This window comes from Heterodontus francisci, chromosome 5, assembly GCF_036365525.1.
Source record: "Heterodontus francisci isolate sHetFra1 chromosome 5, sHetFra1.hap1, whole genome shotgun sequence".
In the NCBI taxonomy this organism is placed as follows: Eukaryota; Metazoa; Chordata; class Chondrichthyes; order Heterodontiformes; family Heterodontidae; genus Heterodontus; species Heterodontus francisci.
Genome location: NC_090375.1, coordinates 155,313,239 through 155,333,080, shown reverse-complemented (window position 1 = coordinate 155,333,080; position 19,842 = coordinate 155,313,239). Strand labels below are relative to the sequence as shown.

At 43.7% G+C, this 19,842-nt stretch overlaps 2 protein-coding genes across 11 annotated transcripts in view; one reads left to right on the top strand and one right to left on the bottom strand.

Moving 5' to 3' along the window:
• Nucleotides 1-2,141, top strand: part of lrrfip2 (leucine rich repeat (in FLII) interacting protein 2) — a 235,164-nt gene extending 233,023 nt beyond the window's left edge. For all 5 annotated transcript variants that reach the window (XM_068032281.1, XM_068032276.1, XM_068032279.1 and 2 more), the window contains one exon: nt 1,014-2,141. In XM_068032281.1, the coding sequence (XP_067888382.1) occupies nt 1,014-1,124 (111 nt within the window). In that variant the 3' untranslated portion in view covers nt 1,125-2,141. The remainder of the gene's footprint in view (nt 1-1,013) is intronic.
• A 14,786-nt stretch (nt 2,142-16,927) lies between these two features.
• The window catches only part of mlh1 (mutL homolog 1, colon cancer, nonpolyposis type 2 (E. coli)), a 71,874-nt gene continuing 68,959 nt past the window's right edge, over nt 16,928-19,842 (bottom strand). For 5 of the 6 annotated variants that reach the window (XM_068032269.1, XM_068032270.1, XM_068032273.1 and 2 more), the window contains 2 exons: nt 19,688-19,813; nt 16,928-17,487 (listed from right to left, as the gene is read on the bottom strand). In XM_068032269.1, coding sequence (XP_067888370.1) covers nt 17,323-17,487; nt 19,688-19,813 — 291 coding nt within the window. In that variant the 3' untranslated portion in view covers nt 16,928-17,322. The remainder of the gene's footprint in view (nt 17,488-19,687; nt 19,814-19,842) is intronic. The other variant, XM_068032271.1, reaches the window with a different exon arrangement.

Genomic DNA, 19,842 nt, shown 5'->3' with positions numbered 1-19,842 from the left:
CTTCGGTAGCGGGCTGGGAGGGAAGACGAGGGACAGAGTGCTTGTAGCCTTCCCAAATCTCTCCCCCCCCCCCCCACAAGAAGTCAGGAGTGGGGAAGACCAAGGACGGCCTTCCTACCTGGAGGCTAATTAAGGCCTTTAAGTGGTCACGAGCGCCTCATATCGCCATTGACATTTAGCCAGTGGTGGAGAGGGTCTTCCACTACGTGGGGAGTCCACCCAGTAACACCAGACAGCCTCAAGCTGGTGGGATGGGGGGTGACCTCCTGCTTGGGCAATCTGTAGCCCTCAGAGGGCTCTCAGTGGCAAAGACTGGCCTCGATGAGCCCACCCCACTCACCTCTCCAGGGCTCCATGGCTGTTCCTAGTACCGGGCCTAGCGCTCCCAGCGGCGCTAGTGGGACTGCTGAGATGCCAGTCCTCTGATTGGTCAGAAGCTCATGGAGGCAGGATTCCCATCCTTAAAGGGACGGGCACCCTGGCGCCAGACAGTTAATTGCCTGAACACTGTTAAATGTGGCAGAGGGTCTCCCAAACAGCCAAAGTGGGGTTCCCCTCACCTTTCTGGCCTGGCATCAGGACCACCACCACTGCATAAAATCCAGCCCCCTATGTGCAAATCAAAGGAGATCGACTAATTTTAAGAGGTTGGCCTAAATAACATTGCTTTTCCAAGATGTGAAAAGTGACTCAACCCTCAACAATGTAGTTGGTTGTAGTTGTGAATGATTTAAGGCAATTGAAACTATGCGCTGCCCCATCTAAAGCTGGTGACTTGTGATTTGTGACTTTTAAACTGTTTGTGATTTTGGTATTTGCATACGAATGTGCATTTTGAATTTTGCATTTGGACCAGGAGGTAAAACAACCTGATGTGTCTGTTTCCTTAGCTGGACTTCTAGTTGTGAACATTTAAGTTTTTAACTGGAATGACAACTTTAATGAGTTATTTATGTGAGTGTTTTCTACTGTGCTTAGTGATAATTACCAAGTGTTTTTATACCTCCTCACAGTTACGATCAGCGTTGGATAAGAATGAGGAGATGGAAATGACTAATAGCCACTTGGTGAAGCGTTTAGAGAAGATGAAAGCCAACCGAAATGCACTACTCTCTCAGCAGTAGAGATGGAAAAGCAGTGCACTGTATCTTAAACTAACAAAACTTCCATGTGTTGCAATTTATAGACCTTTTCCATTGGCACAACCACTTTCAAACACTAAAAGATGTCCTTTATTAAGGCTTCAGTTTTATAAATGTTGGCATAAAGATTTTGTAATTTATGAGAGAATTATGGCATTGTCTAATGTCTACATGTTTGATCATTGTGAATTGTATTGCCGGTTTAGCTCAGTGGGTTAATAGCCTTTGAAGTGGGTTGTGTACTTGGTATGAGTGATTTAGCAGGTAAATACAAATAGATTGATTGTTCATGGCTTTAATACATCAAATTGATTTACATAAACCTTTCTGCTGCTTAGAAATGATAGTGGTTGCTTAAAGACCTTGAACGATTGCATGAACGGAACTGATGCACAAGATAACCTTTCAAGTCCCTTTTGAAAATCTGACTGTTCTCATTTGCCAATAGTTCTGTGCACCCACAATGCAGGAATCCCCACTTCAAGTGCCTTTTATATGGTGCAATGGAGATTATCTTGATTTGGTTGTTCAATCAACAACATTTATGGATCACTCATTTGATCTAAAATATTGCAATCGATGTATTTTAAAAACAAGCTGGGTAAGTTTCTGGGACAAGTATCTGCCAAAAGAGACATACATAATTTTTCATCAAAAATGCAATTTCAAATTTCTTTTTTTGTATTATATACAACTTAATTGAGTAAAGAAATGGATTGTAGATAAGATTGATAAGTTTTGCAAACGTCCCTGTAGTTTAGTTTTAGAACACAAGATCTGGGCATCTCTGCTGCTCACTACATGGAGTTAAAAAAAAAAGTGGAAAGAATTGTTTCCGTTTCTGTATAAAATATTGGACTGCATCTTCAGAATATCACTTGTGTTTGTGTATAAGGGTTTGGTCTTTTTGGAAAAAAAACAGGCTTGTGAATGGGGTTTTGACAATAAATGAAACTGTGGGCACTTTATATAACAAGACCACAGAATTTTTTTTTGTGATTGCTGCATCTCTGTCTTCAAGTGGTAGGAACACATAGCAACATCGTTTGCAGGCTGCATGCAGTCAGTCGCCTTAACATAGCATCTTCAACATTTTCCTAGCCAACCACATAAGTGTTTAAAAAGAGGTTTAACGAGGGAAGACAAACCTAAGAAGCAATTTTGACTATTAAATGTAACAGGTCAGTAGCCAAGTTGATAGCTGCAGACCTACCACAGTTGGCCTGATGTAACTTTATAGCTTTGCACAAGTGATCATTGTTGTAGCTGAGGGCCAAATTTGCCAGAGATGTCAGGGCTAATGTCCCTGCAGTTGCCTTTCCCAAACAGTATGAGGCAGTACATTAGAAGTGTAAAGTGACTGTAGAATCATAATCATGGGAGATTTCAAATACCTCCAGATAAACTGGTAAGGGAAGGTAGTGAAAGGGGAAAAGAAAATGGAGTTTTTATACAGTGTGCAGAACTCCTTTCTCATCCAGTACATAAGCTCAGCAAGAGAGGAATTAATACTGTATCTAGTAATGAGAAAGGAACCAGAGCAGATAAGTGGCGTACATACAGGGGAGCATCTGGGCAATAGCCATCATAATGCAATAAGGTATAAAATGATGAGACAAACATAAGACAAAAGACCAAAGTAATTAGGGGAGGGAGCTAATTTTGGGGGATGAGAATGCAATGAGAGAAGGTAAACTGGATAACAAATTTGACGAGATAAAACAGCAGTAAGAAATATTTAAAACTGCGATCAGTCAAGTTCATGAGACTTAATGGCATTAGGTCAAGCATGGGAAAGGAAACCTCCTGCTGATGACCACCCTCCCTCAATTGATGAATCAGTACACCATTAGATTAAAGCACTGAGAGTGGCAAGGGCCCAGAATGTACTCTTGGAACTTCAGTGTGCATCACGAAGAGTGTCTTGGTAGTACCACTATTGACCAAGACGGCTGAGTCCTCAAGGTCATAGCTGCCAGACTGGGCCTGTGGCAGATGGTGAGAACACAAACAGGAGGGAGAAATCTACTTGATCTCATCCTCACCAATCAACTTGTCACAGATGCATCTGTTCATGCAGCATTGGTAGGAGTGACCACTGCACAAACCTTCTGGAGATGAAGTCCCATCTTCACACTAAGGACACCCGTCGTGTTCACAGAATTACAGCACAAAAGGCAGCTATTCGTCTCATCGTATCTGCACCGGCTTTCCGAGTGAACAATTCACTTGGTGCCATTCCCTCGCCTTCTCTCCATAACGCTGTACATTCTTTCTTTTCAGATACCTATCTAATTCCCTTTTGAATGCCTTGATTGCACTGCCAGCAAGTGCGCTGGAGGCAGGTTCAGTTTTGATCCTAGCCACTTGCTATGTGAAAAGATTTTTTCTCATGTCGCCATTGTTTCTTTTGCCAATTACCTTAAATCTGTGCCTTTTAGTTCTTGATCCTTCCTCGAGTGCGAACAGTTTCTCCCTACCTATTCTGTCCAGCCCCTCATGATTTTGAATACCTCTATCAAATCTCCTCAGCCTTATCTTCTCCAAGGAAAACAGTCCCAACTTCTCCAATCTATTTTCGTAAATGAATTTACTCATTCATGGAACCATTCTCATGTTGTGTGGCACTACCATCGTGCTAAATGGGATAGGTTCAGAACCGATCAAGTAGCTGAAAACTGAGGGCTGTGGGCCATCAGCAGCAGCAGAATTATATTCAACCACAATCTGTAATCTCGTGGCCTAGCATATCCCATACTCTACCATTACCATCAAGCTAGGGGACCAACCCTTCAATGGGGTTTAATGAGGAGTATAGGAGAGCATGCCAGGTGCAGCACCAGGTGTACCTAAAAATGAGGTGCCAACCAGGTGAAGCTGCAATACAGGACTACATGCTTGCTAAACACTAAAAGCAGCATGCTATTGACAGGGCTGAGCAATTCCATAACAAACGGAACAGATCAAAAATCTGCCTACATGCTACATTCAGTTGTGAATGGTGGTGGACAATTCAACAGCTAATGGGAGGAGAAGGTTCTATGAACATCCCCATCCTAAATGATGGAGGAGCCCAGCACATGCAAAAGATGAGGCTGATGTGTTTGTGATCATCTTCAGCCAGAAAAGCTTGCGTTTATATAGCACCTTTCATGACCAACGAATGTCTTAGTGTTTTACAGCTAATGAAGTACTTTTTAAGTGTAGTCACTGTCTTAATGTAGGATATATGACAAGTTATTAATCATATCCATGTCAGCTTGTGAAATTGCACAAGTCCATGTTGAAATTATGCTACTAATAGTGTATTATGGGTATGATGTGTAGAATTGACTTCAGAAAAGATTGCTTATTTCTCGCTGGCTACACCTTGAAATGTTTCTGGTGAAATGTCCTAAATGACTCCGTGGAGAACGGGCATGGACTTGATGGACTGAATGGTGGCCTCCTGTGCCATAAATGACCCTATGATTCCATAATGTGATAATGACCCATGATCTGTTCTTGTGATGTTGATTGAGGGATAAATATTGGCCAGGACTCTAGGGATAACTCCCCTGCTCTTCAAAATAGTGCCATGGGATCTTTTACATTCATCTGAGAGGGCAGATGAGGACTCAGTTTAACACCTCATCTGAAAGACAGTACCTCCACCAGTACAATGCTCCCTAGTACTGCACTAGACTGTCAGTCTTGATTTTTGTGCTCAAGGCCTTTGAACCCACAACCTCTGGCTCAGAGGCCAGAGTGCTATAAACTGAACCACAGCTGACAGAAATGCAGATTGGATGATCCATCTCGGCCTCCTTCTGAGATCCCTCGTGTCACGTGCCACTCTTCAGCCAATTTAATTCACTCCATGTGATATAAAAAAGAGCAAATGCATTGTTTACAGCAAAGGTCGTTGGCCCTGACCACATTCAGGCTGTAGTGTTGAGGACTTGTGCCTCAGAACTAGCTGTGCCCTAGCAAGTTGTTAAAGTACAGCTACAACTATGGCATCTACCCAACAATGTGGAAAATTGCCCGGGTACATGCTGTCTACAAAAACAGGACAAATCCAATATGCCAGCACCACTCGATACCTGACATTATTCAAAGCTTAGTCCAAACATGGACAAAAGAGTTGAATTCCAGAGGTGAGGTGATAGTGACCACCCTCAACATCAGGGAAGCATTTGGCCAAGTGTGGCATCAACGAGTCCCAGTAAAATTGAATGGGAACCAGGAAGAAAACTCTCCATTAGCTGGAGTCATATCTAGCACAAAGGAAGGACATTGCTCCAGGAGTTCCCCAATGCAGTGTCCTCAGCCCAGTCATTTTCAGCTGCTTCATTAATGACCTTCCCACCATCATCAGGTCCGAGATGGGGATGATTGCATAGTGTTCAGTTCTATTTGCAGCTCCTCAGGAAATGAAGCAGTCTGTTTCCGCATGCAGCAAGACCTGAACAACATTCAGACTTTGGCTAATTAAGAGGCAAGTACCATTTGTGCCACACAAGTGCCAGGCAATGAACATCTCCAAAAAGAATCTAATCATCTCCCCTAGACTTTCAGCAGCATTACCATTGTTGAATTCCTCACCATCAAACATCCTGGGGGTTACCATTGACCAGAAACTGAACTGGACCAGCCATATAAATACTGTGGCTACAATAGCAAGTCAGAGGCTGGGAATTATGTGGCAAGTAACTCACCACCTGACTTCCCAAAGCCAGTCCACCATCTACAAGGCACAAGTCAGGAGTGTAATGGAATACTCTCCACTTGCCTGGATGAGTACAGCTCCAACACACAAACTCAGCATCATCCAGACAAAGCAGCCTGCTTGATTGGCACCCCATCCACTTTCTTAAACATTCACTTCTTTCACCACTGGTGCACACTGGCAGTAGTGTGTGCCATCTACAAGATGCACTACAGCAACTCACCAAGCCTCCTTTGACAGGGCCTTCGAAACCTGTGACCTCTACTATCTAGAAGAACACAGGCAGCAGATGCACGGGAACACCACCATCTGCAAATTCCCTTCCAAGTCTCTCACTGTTCTGACTTGAAAATATATTGCCATTCCTTCACTGTTGTTAGGTCAAAGAGCCCAATTTTCATTCTTGTGTAAGTGAATGGGCCCTAAATCCTGGACCTCCCTCCCTAATAGAATTGTGGGTTTACCTCACCACCACTTCTCCAGGACAATTAGGGATGGGCAATAATTGCTGGCCTTCCAACAATGCCCACATCCCATGAACAGATAAAATGTATATGTATATATTGCGAACAAAAAACCAGAACAAACTTATCCTATAATGAAACATCATGGATGAATAAAAAGAATAAGATTAAAATTGAAACAAGAAAAGGCATACCTTAAATACATAGGCAATAAAGGAAAGGATGACAAAAGGCAATATGAAGAGGTTCGGAAGAAAGTAAAATGAACAATTCCGAAAGTACACAGGAACTAAGAAATTAAATTTTCAAAGTATATAAGAAAAGTATTCTACAGACTCACTAGTAAAAGAAAAATCAGGATAGGAAAAGTGCAATTAAAAGATGCACAAGGTAAACTGACAGGTAATGATAGCAAAATGGCAGAAATATTGAATAGTTACTTTGCAGCAGTATTTACTAGGGAAACTGTCAAGCTGGGCACAGCATTAGAAGAAGAGATCAAAGAAGATATAAAGACTTTTAAAGTAGAAAATTGGGGGCAGGGAGATATTTGAGAAAGCCCCTGGTCTGGATGAATTGCCTCTGCACATGGTAAAAAGAAGTTAGGGAAGAGATAGCAGAGGCAGTATTACATGTACAACAATTCATTAGAAAAAGAGAATATTGCCAGGGAGCCTGGTAGACAGTTCATGTAAGCCCTGTACTTAAAATGGGAGATTCAAGAAGTTCCAGGAAATATAGACCAGTTAGCTTAACATCAGTCGAAGGAAAAATAATGGAATCTTCACTCAACGATGTAATAGAAATAATAGAAACCGAAAATACAGATTTCAAATTTCATTCTGGACCAACCGTATTGAATTTTTTGAAATAATAAAGGTTAGGCAAAGGATAATGCAGTAGATGTAATGTATGTGGATTTTCAAAAGCCCTTCGATAAGGTATATAGTAGCCTAGATAGACAGGAAGGACCTGTTTCCCCTAGCGGGAAGGTGAATTACCAGGAAGCACAGATTTCAGGTGATTGATAGAAGGATTAGAGGGTACATGAGGAAAAGCTTTTTCACCCAGAGGGTGGTGGGTGTCTGGAATTTACTGCACAGGTTGGTGTTGGAGGCAGAAACCTTCAACTTTTTTAAAAGTTACCTGGACATGCACCTGAAGTGCTGTAACCTGCAAGACGATGGACCAGGTGCTAGAAGGTGGGATTAGAATGGATGGCTAGTTATTTCAGCCGGCGCAGACACAATGGGCAGAATGACCTCTTTCTGTGCTGTAACTTTTATTTGGTTCTGTGGAGATTCAATAGCTGGTGTTTCCTAGCTTCCCTTGATATTCTGTCCACCACCATGTGCTCAGGCATTGTCTCTGGTTATTTGGTGAAAGCCAATGTGTGATCAATATTTCTGTGCCTATACAGCTTATCCTTTTAAAACACATTGACCCAGAAAGCTGGCCCCATAAATTAGAATTATGATACATCAGGTTTACGGGTTCCTGGGATAAGACACAAATCCTGGGTAGGCATTCCTCCTACCACCACAGTTGAGATGATTACATTTCTGGAAGTCTGTTTTTGCTGCCTTTGCTATTATCATGAAAGTGGCATTTAAAAATAACTCTAATTGTCTAGCTGGGGATGGCAAATGTTGAAGCAGAACAATGTAGCATTATGTTCAGGTTGCTAAAGTAATGAAGTTGTGAAGTTGCAATTTTTAATCAATGTTGTCATGTTTATAATGGATTATTCTACCCTGTGACTGCTGGCATGGCAGCTGGGCACTGAACCTAAACACAGTCTCACCCATCCACCCCACCTGGAGCCACACATGCACATCCGATGTTGTGGCTGCGCATACACCTAACTGGAACCTGCGGCCAGACACACGCTTCCTCTTTACTTGCCTGGAGGTCAGGAGATCGGGGGGATGGGGAAGTGGGTTAGTGTGAGCGCTGTGCATTCTCTGAACTCGGCAGTGTGAGCGGTGTGTTTTCTTAACTCAGCAGTGTCAGCGGTGTGCGTTCTCTGAACTCGGCCGTGTCAGCGCAGTTTGTTTTCTGAACTTGGCAGTATGAGCATTGTGCATTCTCTGATCTCGGCAGTGTGAGCGCTGTGTGTTTTCTGAACTTGGCAGTATGAGCATTGTGCATTCTCTGATCTCGGCAGTGTGAGCGCTGTGTGTTTTCTGAACTTGGCAGTATGAGCATTGTGCATTCTCTGATCTCGGCAGTGTGAGCGCTGTGTGTTTTCTGAACTTGGCAGTATGAGCATTGTGCATTCTCTGATCTCGGCAGTGTGAGCGCTGTGTGTTTTCTAAACTTGGCAGTATGAGCATTGTGCATTCTCTGAACTCGACAGTGTGAGCGTTGTGTGTTTTCTGAACTTTGCAGTATGAGCATTGTGCATTCTCTGAACCCAGCAGTGTGAGCTCTGTGCATTTTCTGAACCTGGCAGTGTGAGTGCTGTGCATTCTCTGAACTCAACAGTATGAGCGCTGTGCATTCTCTGAACGCGGCAGTGTCAGCGCTGTGTGTTTTCTGAACTCGGCAGTTTGAGCGCTGTGTGTTTTCTGAACTTGGCTGTATGAGTATTGTGCGTTCTCTGAACCCAGCAATGTGAGCGCTGTGCATTTTCAGAACCTGGCAGTGTGAGTGTTGTGTGTTCTCTGAACTCGGATATGTAAGCGTTGTCTGTTCTCTGAAAGCAGTAGTGTTAGTACTGTTGTGGTTTTGCTTTAAGTGCTGCAGTATTGCTTTAAGTGGTGTATCTGAAAAGGCTGTCCATCACCAGACAGGATGTGATGCACAGGTCCTCGTGACCTCCAAGCACTTGCTGCAAGCAGCCAGAGGAACAAGAATGTAAATCACCTTCCCAGTATTGCTGTGTACAAGTTAGTATCTTCAATAAAAGAACCTACCTTTAGGATCCACTAATCTCATCTGTGTGATTGGTGTGTCTGCGTGAAAATAGAAAACATAATATGGTGGCAGCTGGTGCTTGTTGAAGAAACTTCAAGTTTCTGCAGACTGGAAAGCTGAACCCATCCGCTTGCTACAGAAGCTTTGGAGTGAAGGTTTGCAAGCTCATCAGGTTGGTCTGCAATCAAGCTGCGATTATGTTTTGCACCGGACGCAATCCGTCAGAAGCCAACTCCGTGAGTTGTGCGCCAGGCAGGAGCACCATTTTTGCTGATGGGTCACTGGATCGGGAGTTCACGGGGGGCAACTGATCTATCGCGACATTCAGGCTGGATTATCCATGTGCAATAGCCCTCAGGCATGTGAGAAGGCCAGAAGACCTTCATAACCATTTCCTGAAGGTCTCAGGTGAGCCATAAAGAAAAAATAATTTTCAGCTCCATTACTGACCTTTTTGTCCATCAGGTAAGCTAAAAAAAAAGTAAAAATAATCACCAACTCTTTCCCCCCACTTCCATTATAGAGTCCTTTTGTGCTAAAATCACTTCATGGGCAGGGCTTCAGGATAGCGCGCGGTCCAGGAGGCAGCCAAGCTTTTCTTTTTCATGCCGAAATTACCCTTCGTGGCAGAGCTTAAAGTCAGCGCACGGCCTGGGAGATAGAAGAAAATGGAGCTAACTCCGAAATAGCCCTTCATGGAGCATGTGGTGATGGGGGGTGGTCTTTGAAACAGCGATCAGCGCCCTTTGTGCCTGGAGCCAGCACCATGGTCACACAGCCCTTCTCCCTCTACCGCTCCACTAGACTGGCAGCCAGTGGTATTCCAGGCAGGAATTTGTTTTAAAAAAACTGCAGTAAGCTTTTTGTTTAAACAGCTGCAGTGTTTTTTTGTCGTTCCATGACAACAAAGCAGTTTTTTTTGGCTACATAGAAAGCCTATACTGCCAGTTAAAGGACCACGTAGTGACCACAGAACTCAACCCCTTAAGGGCTGTCCAAGTTTAAATCTTTATTCCTACCACTGATACTGTTCAACACAAAATGTCAACTAAATTTCCATCCCTGAACTGGAATGCAAAGGACCTCCTCACTGAATTCAAACTATTAAGACAGAAAATGGAACTGTGTTTTCTTGACCTGTCCATTTCCAAACCAGATAGACAAGCAATTAAAAGTCAAAATTGCCATTGGAAATGAAGGCCGACACAGGTTAAATACATCCGGTCTTTTGGAGAAAGACTTTAAGGACCTGAGTAAAATATGGTCCACATTGGAAGACCAGTTGAAAGTCAAGCTCAATATCAGAATACACCAGTTCAAGATTATGTTGTTGAGGCAGCTACCAAAGGTGACGATAGACCAATTTGTGAGCTGATGTAGAGATAAGGGGCGACTCTGATTTTTCTGAGGCTGAGCTCGCTGACGGGATTATGGAGCTTGTGATGGTTTTCACCCCCATTGAAGCATTTCACAAAGACCTCCTTGATCAACCCGAAGGCTACAATTTAGACACCTTGCTTAAAAGCGTTTGTAAATTTGAAGCCATCCTTATGGGTAGGCAGAGCCGACAAGCCCTGTGCACTTCATCTATTATTGGCACCGTTGCCACACATCTAAATGTGGCGAACCATGTAGGCGATGTGGCCTCGTACATTCACCAAGAAATTGTCTGGCTTTCTGTTATATTTGCAAAGCATGTGGCAACAGAGGGCACTGGAAGTACCAGTGCAAGAAACTCAAGGCACAACAAGCCAGTCGGACAACAGTCGGATGCATGGCAAGTACGGCGTCCCAACCAAGAGGGAACAGTCCAAATACTAAAAGCAAAAAATACACGAGATGACCAGTCAGACCAAAAGGTTAGAAGGTGAGCATGACCAAGACACTGACACACAAAGTGAGCAGCCATTTCACACAATTAACCTCGCAAGAGTGTATTGACACAATGGGAACTTCAAAAGCCTTTGCTATCATCCAGATCATTTTCCTGCAAAAGCCTGGCAAACACACATTCTGGACCAAGATCGACACAGGTGCGAGTGCCAGTGTTTTATAAAGGTTCATCATAAACTCCTTGCTTTTGTATTCTATGCCTCTATTTATAAAGCCCAGCATCCCTTATGCTTTTTCAACTACTTTTTCAACCTGCCCTATCACTTTCAACCACTTGTGCATGTTTGCCTCAGGTGTCTCTGTTCCTGCACCCCCTTTAGAATTGCAATCTTTACATTGCCTTTCCTTGTTCTTCCTATCAAAACGTATCACTTCACACTCCTCTGCATTAAATTTCATCTTTTTTTTATTCGTTCATGGGATGTGGAAGTCGCTGGCTCGGCCACCATTTATTGCCTATTCCTAATTGCCCTCGAGAGCTGTCTTCTTAAACCGCTGCAGTCCTTGGGGTGTAAGTACATCCACATCGCTATTAGGATGGGAGTTCCAGGATTTTGACCCAGTGACAATGAAGGAACAGCGATATAGTTCCAAGTCAAGATGGCATGTGGTTTGGAGGGGAACTTGCAGGTGGTGATGTTCCCATGCGTCTGCTGCCCTTGTCCTAGGGGGTTGAGGTCACGGGTTTGGAAGGTGCTGTTGAAGGAGCCTTGGCTCCATTGCTGCAGTGCATCTTGTATATGGCACATGCTGCTGCCACTGTGCATTGGTGGTGAATGGAGAGAATGTTGAAAGTGGTGCATGGTGTGCCAATCAAACAGGCTGCTTTGTCCTGGATGGTGTTGAGCTTCTTGAGTATTTTTGGAACTGCATCCATCCAGGCAAGTGGAGAGTATTCCATCACACTCCTCATTTGTGCCTTGTAGATGGTGGACAGGCATTGGGGAGTCAGGAGGTGAGTTACTCACCGCAGAATTCCCAGCCTCTTGTAGCTACGGTATTTACATGGCTGGGTCCAGTTCACTTTCTGGCCAATGGTGATCCCCAGGATGTTGATAGTAGGGGATTCAGCAATGGTAAGTACCATTGAAAATTAAGGGGAGATGGTTAGATTATCTCTTGTTTGAGATGGTTATTGCCTGGCACTTGTGTGGCACGAATGTTATTTGCCACTTATCAGCCCAAGCCTCAATGTTGTCCAGGTCTTGCTGCATATGGGCACAGGCTACTTCGTTATCTGAGGAGTCGCGAATGGTGCTCAACATTGTGTAATCATCAGTGAACATCCCCACTTCTGACCTGATGATGGAGGGTAGGTCATTGATGAAGCAGCTGAAGATGGTTAGGCCTAGGACACTACCCTGAGGGACCCCTGCAGTGATGTCCTGGGACTGAGATGATTGACCTCCAACAATCACAACCATCTTCCTTTGTGCTAGGTATGACTCCAACCAGTGGAGAATTTTCCCCGTTTTACATTGACTCCAGTTTAGCTAGGTCTCCTTGATATCAAGGGCAGTCACTGTCACCTCTGGAGTTCAGCTCTTCTGTCCATGTTTGGACAAAGGCTGTCATGAGGTCAGGAGCTAAGTGGCCCTGGGGGAACCCAAACTGAGCATCAGTGAGCAGGTTATTGCTGAGCAAGTGCCACTTGATAGCACTGTCAACGATCCCTTCCATCACTTTGCTGATGATCGAGAGTAGACTGATAGGGCAGTAATTGGCTGGGTTGGATTTGTCCTGCTTTTTGTGCACAGGACATACTTGGGCAATTTTCCACATTGCCGGGTAGATGCCAATGTTGTAGCTGTACTGAAACAACTTGGCTAGGGATGTGGCTAGTTGTGTAGCACGTCTTCAGTACTATTGCCAGAATATTGAAAGGGCCCATAGCCATTGCAGTATCCAGTGCTTTCAACCATTTCTTGATATCACACGGAGTAAACTGGATTGGCTGAAGACTGGCATTTGTGATGCTGGGGACCTCAGGAGGCGGCCGAGATGGATCATCCACTCGGCCCTTCTGGCTGAAGATGGATGCAAATGCTTCAGCCTTGTCTTTTGCACTAATATGCTGGGCTCCCCCATTGTTCAGGATGGGGATATTTGTGAAGCCTCCTCCTGTTAGTTGTTTAATTGTCCACCACCATTCACAACTGGATGTGGTAGGACTGCAGAGCTTAGATCTGATCCATTAGTTGTGGGATTGCTTAGCACTGTCTATCCACTGTTTAGCATGCAAGTAGTTCTCCTATGATGTAGCTTCACCAGGCTGACACCTCATTTTCAGGTATGCCTGGTGCTGCTCCTGGCATGCCCTCCTGCACCCTTCATTGAACCAGGCCATGAGGTTACAGATTGTGATTGAACACAATTCTGCTGCTGCAGATGGCCCACAGCGCCTCATGGATGCCCAGTTTTGAGTTGCTAGATCTGTTCAAAATCTATCCCATTCAGCATGGTGGTAGCACCACACAACACAATGGCGGATATCCTCAATGTGAAGACGAGACTTCGTCTCCACAAGGACTCCGTGGTGATCACTCCTACCAAAACTGTCATGGACAGATGCATCTGCAACAGGTAGATTGGTGAGGATCAGGTCAAGTAGGTTGTTCCCTCTTGTTGGTTCCCTCAACACCTGCTGCAGACCCAGTCTAGCAGCTATGTCCTTTAGGACTCAGCCAGCTCGGTGAATAGTGGTGCGACCGAGCCACACTTGGTGATGGACATTGAAGTCCCCAGAGTACATTCTGTACCCGTGCTATCCTTAGTGTTTCTTCCAGTTAGTGTTCAGCATTCTTCCATGCATCTACCCATTGCACCAGCCCATGTCCTCTTGAAGACTATCACTATCCTCCTCAAAGTTCAGAATACTTCCGAGTTTTGTGTCATCTTCAAATTTTGAACTTGCGCCCTGTACACCCAAGTCATATCAAGAAAAGCAGTGGTCCGAGGACTGTTCCCTGGGAAAGCCCCACTATATAACTTCCTTCAATCCGAAAAACAACCATTCGCAACTACTCAGTTTCCTGTCAATCAACAAACTTCGCATCCATGCTGCCACTGTTCCTTTTATTTCGAGGGCTTTAAATCTGCTGACAAGCCTGTTACGCGGCATTTTGGTCAAATGCCTTTTGGAAGTCCATGTACACCATATCAACTGTATTACTCTCATCAATCCTGTTACCTCATCAAAAAACACAATTAAGTTAGTTAAACATGATTTGCCTTTAACAAATCCGTGACAACTCTCCTTAATTAATGCATACTTTTCCAAGTGACTATTAATTTTGTCCTAGATGATCGTTTCTAAAAGCTTTCCCAACACCAAGGTTAAACTGACTGGCCTGCAGTTGCTGGGTTTATCCTTAAACCTTTTTTGAACAAGGAACATTTGCAATTCTCCAGTCCTCTGGCATCACCCCCATATCGAAGGAGGATTGGAAGATTATGGCCAATATCTCCACAATTTCCACCCTTAATTCCCTCAGCATCCTCAAATGCATCTCATCTGGTCCTGGTGACTTATCGTAAGTACAGCAAGCCTTTCTAATACCTCTTTATCAATTTTTAGCCCATCCAGTATCTCAACTCCCTCCTCTTTCACTCTGACTTTGGCAGCAGCATCTTCCTTGGTAAAGACAGGTGCAAAGTGCTCATTTAGGATATCAGCCACGCCTTCTGCCTCCATATGTCGATCCCCTCCTTTGGTCCCTAATCAGCCCCATCCCTCCTCTTACCATCCTTTTACTATTTATATGCCTATAGACGTTAAGTCAATTGGAAAACAATGTGAAATGGTTAGTTCAGGCCTATAATGTGCAATTTATCCCTCACCTTCACATCCAAATTTTAAAATGGGTTTTTGTTTAATTTATTCATGGGATGGCAGTGTCTATTGTTGATTCCTAATTGCCCTTGAGGTGGTGATGGTGAGCCATCTTCTTGGACTGCTGCAGTCCATGTCGTGTAGGTACCCTCACAATGCTTTTAGGGAGGGAGCTCCAGGATTTCGACTCAACAATGAAGGAATAGTGATATATTTCCAAGTCAAGATGGCGTGTGACTTAGAGAGGAACTTGCAGGTGGTCGTGTTACCTTGCATCTTCTGCCCTTGTACTTCTAGATGGTTGAGGTCACATGTTTGAAAGGTGCTGTCGAAGGAACATTGGTGAGTTGCTGCAGTGACTCTTGTAGGTGGTACACACTGAGCCACTGTGTGCTGGAGGTGGAGTGAGTGAATGTTTAAGGTGGATAGGGTGCCATTCAAGCGGGCTGCTTTGTCCTGGATGCTGTCAAGACGCTCGAGTGCTGTTGGAGCTGCAGACTTCAAGGCAAGTGGGGAGTATTCCATCATACCCCTGGCATTGGGGAATCAGGTGGGTTACTTGCCACCGAATTCACAGCCTCTGACCTGCTCTTGCAGCCATGTTTTTTATGTGGCTTGTGCAGTTAAGTTTCTGGTGATTGTAACCGCTCGGATGTTAATGGTGGGGGATTCAGTGATGGTAATGCCATTGAATAGCAAGGGTAGGTTGTTATAGTCTCTTGTCATTGCGTGGCAATTGTGTGGCACAAATGTCACTTGCCCCTTATCAGCCCAAGCCGGAATGTTGTTCAGGTCTTTCTGCATGAGGGCCAACACTGCTTCATTTTCTAAGGAGTTCTGAACATTGTGTAATCATCAGCGAACATCCCCACTTCTAACCTTACAACGGAGGGAAGGTTATGCTGAAAATAGTTGGTCCCAGGACACCGCTCTAAGGAACTCCTGCAGCGAATTCCTGGGGCTGAGATGAATGGCTTCCAATAATGACAACCATCTTCTTTTGTACTAGGTATGACTCTACCCTGTGGAGAATTTTCCTCCTGATTCCTATTACTAGGGCTCCTTAATGTTACACTTAGTCAAATGCTGCCTTGATCTCAGGGGTAGTCATTCTCACCTGATCGCTAGAATTCAGCTTTGTTGTCCATGTTTGGACTGAACTGTAATAAGTTCTGGAGCCAAGTGGTGCTGGCTGAACCCATCAGTGAGCAGGTGAGTTAGTACGGTTTGAATGTACTGTCAATAATATCTTCCATCACTTTGCCAATGATTGAGAGTAGACTGATAGGGGAGTAACTGGCTGGTTTGGATGTGTTCTGCTTTTTGTGGACTGGACATACCTGGCCAATTTTCCACTTTGTTGGGTAGATGTCAGTGTTGTAGCTGAACAGCAACAGCTTGGTTAAGGGTGTGGCTAGTTCTGGAGCATAGTTCTTTAATACTACAGGTAAGCTGATGTCAGGAACTATAGCCTTTGCTGTAGCTGGTGTGCTCATCTGTTTATTAATATCACATAGAGTGAATCAATTTGGCTGAAGAGTGGCATGTGAGATGCTGGGAACCTGAGGAGGAGGACGAGATGAATCATTCACTCGCCACTTCTGGCTGAAGATGGTTGCAAATGCTTCAGCCTTGTTATGCCTGAATTGTGGACCAAACAATTTTCCAGCCGTCGATCAAAACACAAAGTGCTAATATGATCCCCCTATAGCACTTTTGAATTCCTGGTGATTCTGCGCAGGAGAAGTAACTCCCTACACTACATGCTGAGCATTTCTTGTTTTTATTTCAGATTTCCAGCATCTGCAGTATTTTGCTTTTATCCCTACACTACATGCCTGGTTGCAGAAGGCTCAGACCCAAAGGAAATTTATTGCATCAAACTAGGATTACAGCAGAACTTTAAATGATGTAAAACAAGTGCTACTGCATATCCTTGGAATAAAACCATACTTGTGAACCCAAGTTCTGAAGCAAAATAGTCTCATTCATATTAACCAAATTTATGTACAACATGGAAATAATTACGATCTTCTCCTTACGAAGAGAATACAATTTGTTTAAGGGAAGATTTGCAAGGTGATACTGCCAATGTAGAGCTTTAACAGATGCGAGTCCGATCTCAGATTAGCTCTTCTGTCAGAATAAGGTTCGAGCCCAGCAGCAAAGCCTCGGACCTTCTGGCCTTTCATGCGATACAGCCTTTTATACTTTTAACAGTTTCCTTAAAATAAGAATGGTGTAATATTAAACCTTTGCTTTTAACTTTTGTTTGATATGAAGGGTATTATTCGTAGAACTGAGCTAACTAAATGTAGACTGCACACCACAGGCAGTTTGCAGTCCCGTTCCAAGAACTCATTAACATCTCTCAAAGACTTTGTACAGATCAGGCAGATTGGCAAGCTGCAGGATGGATCCATCTTCCGCAAAGTGCTTTGGTGGAAGGAACAGAGTTCTGAAAGCTTTGGAAATTACATGTTCTACAGTCCATTTCCACGACTTGTCACTGCCAAGCTCCTGACTCTGGGGAAGAGGAGACACAGATTCACATACACTATGTAACTGTCAGTTAGTAATGGATTAAAACTAATACATCGCTCAAACATAGAAACCTTTACTGGATTGCTCTCCTACCTTTCCACAAACTTGACTTCTTGGGCTCCAAAATCTGGTCCCTCATCAAAGAGGTCACTGTCCATTGTGAACCTCAACTATCAGTCAACAGATTATCCCAGGTGTGGAAGGGAGATTACAGCTGAACCAAACATAGTAAGCTAAGTTGACACCCATTTGTAGCAGGGAGTCACTGAATAGCAATCAGGAAGAGGGACCCTGACAAGTTTTCCCTTCAGTAACCTGCTGCTCTGTCGTACAGCCAGGGGCTTGTGGGTCTCTTGGACAGACACTGGATAAAATGGAAGCTCAGCTTGATTTATTCGCATACCTGCAATTCTTATTCAAATTAATTTAAAAGAGTAACCTATTTACAGCTTTAAAATTAATAGGATTGCAAACATGTCAGTCTTAGGACTCATCACTTTGAACGTTTGCCTGATTACAGACTGTCCGTATTTATGATTATTTCTCACCATTAATGCCCCTCCTAAAGCCGTACAGGAATTTCAGAAGAATGCAATAAGCATTCATAGGGAATTGGCAACAGTTTAGAAAAGCCACAGCATGTTTGTTCTTTCCAGCCCATCCTCGTGACGGTAGCTGAAGTCACTGATCAGAATGCTGCATCTTAGAATAGATGGTAAATGTTCACATTGTAAAATGTAATCAGCAGCAGTAAGGAGAAAGCAATCTTTTCTCATCAGTTTTGACTTGTAAACCACTTTTCTCACCATACTTTACTGTAAATGCACCCTGGATCTCTGCTTCCTGTCAATTGATCCCCATAATACAGCACTATTTCAAAATACATCTATCAAGAAAAACCACTCATTTCTCATCTGAGTTACTTGTTTCAGTATTATTGCAAAGTTTAGAGATTGGAGAAAATTAATAAAGATATGAGCAAGATTACTCCACCAAATACGGGTAAAAGTATCAAGGAACTTTAGAAAACTATGAAATTTGTTTTGCTGCACTATCTTGTTCGATCTAATTTATTTACATTCAAAATTGAGAGAGAAGCTCAAGGTAACTCAATGCACCGAGGAATATAAAACCTATACAGAGCTCTCCATTTGACTCTTCAGAACATAATTTATCTCTGAGACAATCTATTTGCAGATTTATAGACATCTAAAAAAAGTCTGAGTGTCTTGTCACTTTTCTGTGATTTGATTAGTCTGTCAGTTAAAGGCAACAAGGTAGTCATGTCTTTCTTTGGCCTCCTAGTCTCGAGAGACAATAGGTAAGCGCCTGGTGGTGGTCAGTGGTTTGTGGAGCAGTGCCTGGAGTGGCTATAAAGGCCAATTCTAGAGTGACACAGGCGCTGCAGATAAAATTGTTTGTCGGGGCTGTTACACAGTTGGCTCTCTCCTTGCACTTCTGTCTTTTTTCCTGCCAACTGCTAAGTCTCTTCGACTCACCACTCTGTAGCCACGCCTTTATGGCTGTCCGCCAGCTCAGGCAATCACTGGCAACTGACTCCCACGACTTGTGGTCAATGTCATGTAGTCATGTAGAACTATTAACACAGTGCATATTTTGTTTGATAATCTCAAACCAAAACCCAAGAGTTAGTAATTAGGCATGCTGATATAGTGACAGCCTGACTCTGCATTTTTTGTTTAAAGAAAATCTTAGGCACTGGCTCTATCCCAGAGCCAGCTCCCCCATTCCCTCCTTTACGCCCCTGGCTGGAACTAATCCTCAAGTTAAGTGTGCAGGTTGTAGGCCATCACACTCACACAGCCTCTGCAGGATGATGTCATATGAACCAACACTGCCTCAGACACAGCAGAAGCAAGTGCAATGGCAAGAGGCAACAAGAAGTAGTCACCAAATGGTGGAGTGTCCCTGGTCTCTGATCATTTTTGGACCCACTCCAAGGCATCAGGTTACTCCAAGCTTTGTTCTAAGGCTTGGTGTGCTCTACAGAGCAGCATTTATCAGTACCTTCAGATAACACATTCTACTCCCCTCAGTACTGACATAACACATTAAGTTAACAAACACTTGAATGTTACAGTCAGTACAGAGGGGAGTAGAGTCTCTTATTTCTAAGGATTTGTCATTATTTTAGAATAAACCCAGTTGATCGCATTTGTACCTGCTGACTCGGATGGGGTAACACCTGGGACTCAGTATCCAGCGTGTACTCTTTTCTGATAGAGTAAAACATACCAGATTCCTTGCTCAATTTTTCAAAACACTCCTTCTCTTCATCCCAGTTCACCTATACAATAGTAAGAACACATTACATCT